The 6923-nt window shown below is 44.9% G+C and overlaps 1 protein-coding gene across 1 annotated transcript; it reads right to left on the reverse strand.

The window, feature by feature from the left end:
- Nucleotides 1–6000, reverse strand: Ramac (RNA guanine-7 methyltransferase activating subunit). The gene is made up of 3 exons (XM_048435286.3): nt 5842–6000; nt 2395–2591; nt 1–1704 (listed from the first exon to the last, which is right to left on the reverse strand). The coding sequence occupies exons 2-3, from the start codon at nt 2562–2564 to the stop codon at nt 1518–1520; spliced, it is 357 nt and encodes a 118-aa protein (XP_048291243.1). The 5' UTR covers nt 2565–2591; nt 5842–6000; the 3' UTR covers nt 1–1517.
- Between the last annotated feature and the right edge of the window lie 923 nt (nt 6001–6923).

Consider the following 6923-nt stretch of genomic DNA (forward strand, 5'->3'; position numbering starts at 1 on the left):
TTGCGTACATCTTATGCAATTTATTAATTCCTTCACATATTTGTACACATATGATATACTGAATTAGTCCTTAAAATTTTTACTTGAGCTGGACAGTGGTAGCTCACACCTTTAATCCCTGCACTCGGGAAAAGGGCAGGCGGACCTTTGTGATTTTGAGGCCAGCCTGAGCTACAGAGTAAGTTCCAGAACAGGCTCCAAAGCTACACAGAGAAACCGTCTTGAAAAAAAAATGACTTGAATAAATCTATTGTAATCATAAAGTATTTCAAGAATGATTGTTCTGAAAGAAGTGACAGTCTCACTGTGGCTGTAAAGCATCGAAGGGAAGCATTTCAAAATGAAAATAGCCTTATAGAGTCAATAGTTTTATTTTTCTCCCTCTTTTTGCTCTTTTACTCTTTGTTCTTTTAGAGTGCCCGCCCCCTAGCTCCCAAGTAAATCCACACGGAGTCTTATTACTACAAATTCCCAGTCTTAGCTTGGCTTGTTTCTTGCCAGCTTTTAACTTAAAATTATCCCACCTACCTTTTGCCTCTGGGTTTTTTCCTTTTCTTACTTCTGTATACCTTACTTTCACTATTACTCTGTGGCTGGCCCCTTCTTTCCTCGACTGATCTCTCCCAGATATCTTTCTCTTTATTCTCTCTGCCTGCCAGCCCCGCCTATCCTTTCTCCTGCCTTGCTATTGGCTGTTCAGCTCTTTATTAGACCAATCAGGTGTTTTAGACAGTCAAGGCAGCACAGCTTCAGAGTTCAACAAATGAAACATAACGGAATACAACACATCTTTGTACCATTAAACAAATGTAACAGCTTAAAATAATATTCTACAACACACGTGAAATACCAAAATAGTCAAAACGCAGCAATATTTACATGAGTATTGTGTTTTAGAGAACATCCGTTTCTTCCCTGTTGCAAGTTTGCAAAAATCTTGGAGCACACAAAATATTCAGTGCTGCAACCCCAGCAGCTCAGGAGGATGAGCTGAAAGAGTCCTTCTTCCACACAGAGATCAAACTGGTTCTAGAGCGGATTCACATTTATAAACCACATTTATTTACCTCTCAATTGCTGCTACTGTGTACAATACACGATAAATAATTACGGGTGTTTTTCACAGACTGACTGTCCTCACTCTAGGAAATGTCCAAGGTGAGTACATCTGAGCATGGAACTCTTCTATAAAGTAAAAGTCAGCATTTCCTATTTAAAATTTTTCTGTTAAAGATAGAACTCCTAGAGGCCAAATAAGGAAAACATACCAAACTCAAAACACTATTAAATCATTAAACAAACAGTATTTAAGATAAAGCCAAACAATATAATCCACACTTTATTCCCGTCAAGTGTCACACCTCTAGCAAGACCAATTTATTTTCAAGCCTCAAGTTCTAAACAATTAACAACCCATTCTGTAAAACAGAAAGAAAAACTATGATCAAGAGAAGACAAACGAACATTTAGCACATTATCAAAACAAATGGTCTTTTGTTAAGGCCGCTTCGTTTCTGTCAGTATTGACTATATGGAGGCCGCAGGTTGGGGCCATATTGTCCGTACTGTGGTTGGTAGTAAGGCTCTTGTCTCTGCTGTGGGTAATTGTTACCCCATGGCCGTCCACGCCACTGGTTTGATCGATTGTCACTTGGCCATCCTCGTCTGTTATCCCGACCTCTAAACTGTCTATTATCTTGCAGCCTACCAAAAGAAAAACAAAACATTAACTTTCCTTAAAAACAAAACAAAAGAAAACACAAAGACATCAATCCCAGGGCATTAGAGCTCTCACTGTAATACAGGGTAATTGGGAGTGGAGCCACATTTCTGGGGCCCGTCACAGCACTTGTCCTTTCTCCTAGGACCTAAGCTGCTCGTCCAGCATCACACTGGCACCTCTTACTGTCAGAGGCGGGGTAACAGGTCCAGGTATCATCACACTGACATCTACTAAAATGCTAAAACCGGGTTGCTTCTTTATTGTTTTGAATTATTACACAATTTTCCGTTTCAGTTTAGAAACTTTTTAAATTAATCAAAAGACTACCTTTAAGAAATCAAGTACAAAACTACAGTTTTATTAAGTATATTTGTAAATATTAGTTTGAGAGAGGGTCTCACTGGATAGTCGAGGCTGGCCTAGAATTCATGCACCTATGACCTCAACCTCCCAAGTGCTGAAAGTGTGGCTGGCATCGCTATGCCTGGCTTAACCAGGACACCTAAAGGCAAGTACGTATAGTGCTTATCATGCTCCAGGCACGGAGCTGGGCTGTGGGCGAACCATGCTGTGAACACTGGTTGCTACTTTCACCGGCTTTATTGGCAAGCACATTAAAGCTACCTTCTTCCAGTCAGCCCTCTGCATTATCCTCCGGAAATAACACATACCAGTTGCCTCTATTTCTCTGGTTACCACCACCTCTGCTATTCCACTCCTCAACAATTGGAGGGGCGTCAGGGGGACGTTTCAAGTATTCCTGGTATTCTTTGTCGTCTTTTGTGAATCTGTTTGCAAACATCTCTTCAAAATTTGGATTCACTTCAGAATTACCGCTCATCTTGAAATTCTGTACAATTTTTAAGATCTGTAAGAATTAAAAAAAATTAACACTATTTTATTAGCTTATGAAAAAACCTGGAAGTGAACAATTTTGGACAGAGTATTGCAGCACAAATTCTAGTGTCTTAATAAAAACCTGGAATCAGATATCGGGGAGTGGAAGAAAGCTGAAGGACCAGAGAAGCAGAGCAGCCAGCTGCTAGACTTTTTACCTCTCTATCGAGTCCTCAAACCGAATGGGCAGGATCCTGTCTCCACCTCCCTAGTGCTGGGATTAAATGCATGGGTCTTCAAATGCTGGGATCGAAGGCGAGAACCTTCAACTCCTCGTTCTGTTTCTCTTTTAGACTGCTTCAATCTCGTGCAGCCTGGAGAGTTGAGGCTGGCCTACAACTCATGCACCTTTTACCTCAACCTCCCAAGTGCTGAAAGTGTGGCTTCAAAGTATGGCCAGTATGGCCTTGAACTCCTCATCTTCCTGCTTCCTCCTCCCAGTGTTGGGATTAAAGGTGTGTGCCACCACTGCCTGGCCTCTATGGTTAACCAGTGGCTAGTCCACCCTTGGATCTTCAGACAAGCTTTATTTGTCAGAACACAAAATACCACACAACAGAGCATTAACAAAAATCCCTATGCATTTTTAAACTTAAGACTATAATAGTTCTTGACTACACTGTGCTACCTGAGCCTGCAATACTAAGATGAACAATACATCATGGGCCATAGCCCCTAAAGAGTTCCTAGTCTGTAAGAGACGGACAAGGTGGCTGGGGAGGACAGTTCAACTGCTAACAAGCTTGTCCTGCAAGAACGTGGACCTGAGTCTGCTCTCCAGCACCTACATAAAAAGCCAGGTCAGTGGAACAGACTTACAATCCTGGCTGGGGAAGTGGAGAGAGGGAGATCCATGGAGTTGGGAGGCCAGCCAGCCTAGTTAACTGTCAAGTTCTCAGTTCTAGTAAAAGACCGAGTTCAGAAACCAAGGTAGACAGCTCCTGAAGAACGACCCTGGAGGGGACATCGGTTTCCACATGCACCCCACACTATAAAACGCATAAAGTAGATGTGATATAAACACAAAGGGAGAAGCAGAAGACAACAAGAAATAAAACTAGAGAGGTCATTAAGGGACAAATTGTGGAACATGCTGAATCCAAAGCAAATACTTTTGTATCTTCTTTCTGGGAGGCAATGAGAGGAAGCCTGAAGAGCAATCTACCTTTATGTATGGCGATACACACCTGTAAGGGGAAGCAGAGGCCGGAGGGACTACTGTAGGCCAACCTGGTCTACAGTTAATCCCTTGCCAGCAAGGGCTACGAGTAAGATCCCATCTCAACAAAAATAAAAACAAGACTCCTGCAGCTGCAGAGGCCAGTGGAGCACAGCTAAAGCAGACTGCTGCGGGAATGGAGGTAGCACGCTGACAATGTGAGGCAGGGACTAGAAAACAATACTTAAATCTCCAGGAAGAAATAATCACCAACTAGACATGGGAGAAGGAAAAATAAGAGACGATTCTTATTGATCTACAGAGTGAGTTCCAGGACAGCCAGGATTACACAGAGAAACCCTGTCTTGGAAAAAACAAAAACAAATAAGGTTCGCTATGGTTCACACATCTGAGAGTCGATTCGGTCAACTGAGAAGAACTGAAGATGAATAAGGGAGACACGAGCAATGTTTCTGTAGCTAAAGCTGTAGAAGAGGATGAGACTCAGGAGGGAGAGCGTGGAAGAACTCTGGAGAACATCAATATTCAAAGAGCACTCAAAAACAAAGGATAAAAAGAAAATGCACAGAAGCCAACCAGACAAGACTGCCATACAAGGTAAGAGAATGAAGAGTGGTGGATATTGGCAAATCAGACAATGGTAGAAAAAAACCATAAAGAGAACTGGATTCAGATATCAGGTGATTGATGTTTTAGAGGAGTAGGAAATTTATTTAATTTTATGTGTACAAGTGTTTTTGCTGCATGTATGTATGTACACCATGTGTGCGCCTGGTGCTCTTGGAGGTCAGAAGACGGTATCAAAGCCCTCAGAACTAAGTTCTCAGAAGGATGTGTTCTTACACACTTTGTGTCAGCTCTCTCAAGCACTGAGCCGTTTCTCCAGCCCCCAGTAGGAAATGAAACAGCACTGCAAATGACTGAGAATTAACTGTAAGATGAGAAATTAGAATTTTTAAGAAGAAGCTTGAGTAATCGAATCAGTAGCTGTAATCTCAGCCAGCACTCAGGAGCCTGAAATAGAAGGAGTTCCAGTCCGAGGCCAACTTGGTTACAAAGTAAAACTCTGTGTTTTGCCAGGTGGTAGTGGTGCATGCTTTTAATCCCAGCAGAGGCAGATGCAGGCAGATCTCTAAATTGGAGGCCAGACTGGTCTACACAATAGTCCTCCCAAGAGCTGAGCACGCAAACCGGTTATTCAATACAATAAAGATCAGCTCTGAAAACATATACATATAAGTAACATTATGCAAACAGGTTTGAGCAGGTTGTGTATGTATATGTGTGTGCACATATATATCACATATATAGTATACATGTACATAACAACTAAAGAGGCCATGAATTTGAAAGAGAGCAAGCAGGATACATGGGAAGGAAAAATGTAATTATAATTTCAAAAAAGTATAGATAATAAAGAAAATTAAGCAAATACGGCTTCAGGGTTTAAAGGAAAGCTCAAAGGTTGGGGGAGCGGCTGGAGAGATAGTTCAGTAGTCAAGAGCACTCACTACTCTTTCAAAGGACACAGATCAGATCCCAGTACCCACACTGGGCAGCTCACAACTGCCTGTAATTCTAGCTCCAGGGGATTCGACGTCCCCTTCTGGCGTCTGTGAGTGCGCGCGCGAGCACGCGCACACACACACACACCTGGCCTCTGTAGACACATATACACACACATTTTTTTTTTTTAAAAGGTGTGGGAAGACGGGGTGAGCACATACACGCGTCGGTTTAAGGGGACTGGATTAAAAGGACTCTAGAATCTCAGCGCTAACAGCCCAAAGAGGAAACTCGCTCTTCCATGGAGGGAGACAAGAGGCGACAAGGCTCATCGTCTGGGCCTTCAACTTCAAAAGTAACAGGCACAGTGGTCGGAACACGCGGCTCCTTCCAGAAGCGCCTAAAAGAGTCACTCCGAGAGCAGAGAAGCTCAGACGAGGAGCGACCGCCGCGCCTCCCCCTCCTCCCGGCTGCAGCCTCCCCGGTCCCTCCGCCGCCCCGTCTGGAAGCGCCACCAGCCGAGGGCTGTGCTCACCCTTCCGCGGGACGCCCTGAAGGGGCCTCGGTCGTTGACACAGCAGCACCCAAAACGGCTCTCCAAGGTAAGCAAACACACAGGGATCCCTCACTACTCCACTTCCGCTTCCGGAGCGCAAAAGCCGAAGTTGTCTATCAAATCTCGCGGTATCTAGAGGTCGCCGGGTTTGGGGTTCCGTCCGGCCACGCCCCTCGCGTTCGAACTGCTGCGCTGGCTCGTGAGGCGTCGTGGAGGTGGGCTGTCCTACCGAAGGGTAAAAGACGTCGCCGTGTATTAAGCTTCCTTGGCCTGGCAGTCGCTGACGCACGGGGATCGGGCAGGAAGGCGGCTCGCGACCCCGGTGTCTATGGAGACCGGAAGCGGAGCCGGGGCGGCGTGGGTGACGAACGGACTCTACTGCACCGCTTAAGCGGCGCCGACTCGGTCCTGAGCAAGCCTCGGCAGTAAGGTTCCTGCGGCCGCCCTCCGCCTCTCCACCTCTCCGCCGTCCGCACTCAGTTCCCGCCCCACGTCTGAGCGGCTTCTAGGAGAGTTTGCCAGTGTGGAAACCCTCACTAGCCAGGTTCTAACTTGACCTTTTTCTCAGGTTGCTTCTCGGGCAGTCCACTCTTCTCGGGAATACAGTTAACTTGGAAAAGTTCAGTGTCTATCTAACTTGAATACCTTTTCTTGCTACGCCACATTCAGACGTCGTGTTCTGTTGTTTGTCCCTGCAGTGGCTCCGGCATCCATCCATCTATCCATCCATCCATCCATCCATCCATCCACTCCCATATCCATTCCTTGCACCTCGTCAAAGTTCTCACCCTGTCAAAATTGTCAAAATTGACATTGTTTGCACCTGTCAAAGTGGACAGTGTAAATGCAACATTTTTTGAAGAAATGCTTTATTCCTAAAGCATATCCCCCCACCCCCCAGCGTATCTTCTGCTTATTGCTGGAGGTGTACCATATTCAAGCACAGTTAGGGTGCGAGATATTCAACAGCCCCTTGCTGTTTCGGCCCAAAATATTAATTTGGTTTCAAAGTTCTATTTTCTGACGTTTCTCTTTCATTCTCTCGCCCATGGTAAACCAGA

This window comes from Myodes glareolus, chromosome 24 (genome assembly GCF_982192425.1).
Source record: "Myodes glareolus chromosome 24, mMyoGla1.1, whole genome shotgun sequence".
In the NCBI taxonomy this organism is placed as follows: Eukaryota; Metazoa; Chordata; class Mammalia; order Rodentia; family Cricetidae; genus Myodes; species Myodes glareolus.

Bases quoted from the DNA above. Each gene is read 5' to 3' on its own strand.
- Ramac (XM_048435286.3), bottom strand. From the start codon at position 2,564: ATGAGCGGTAATTCTGAAGTGAATCCAAATTTTGAAGAGATGTTTGCA. The intron at 1,705-2,394 runs GTATGTGTTATT...TTCTTTTGGTAG, and splicing joins CAGAGAAATAGAGGCAACTG to GCTGCAAGATAATAGACAGT.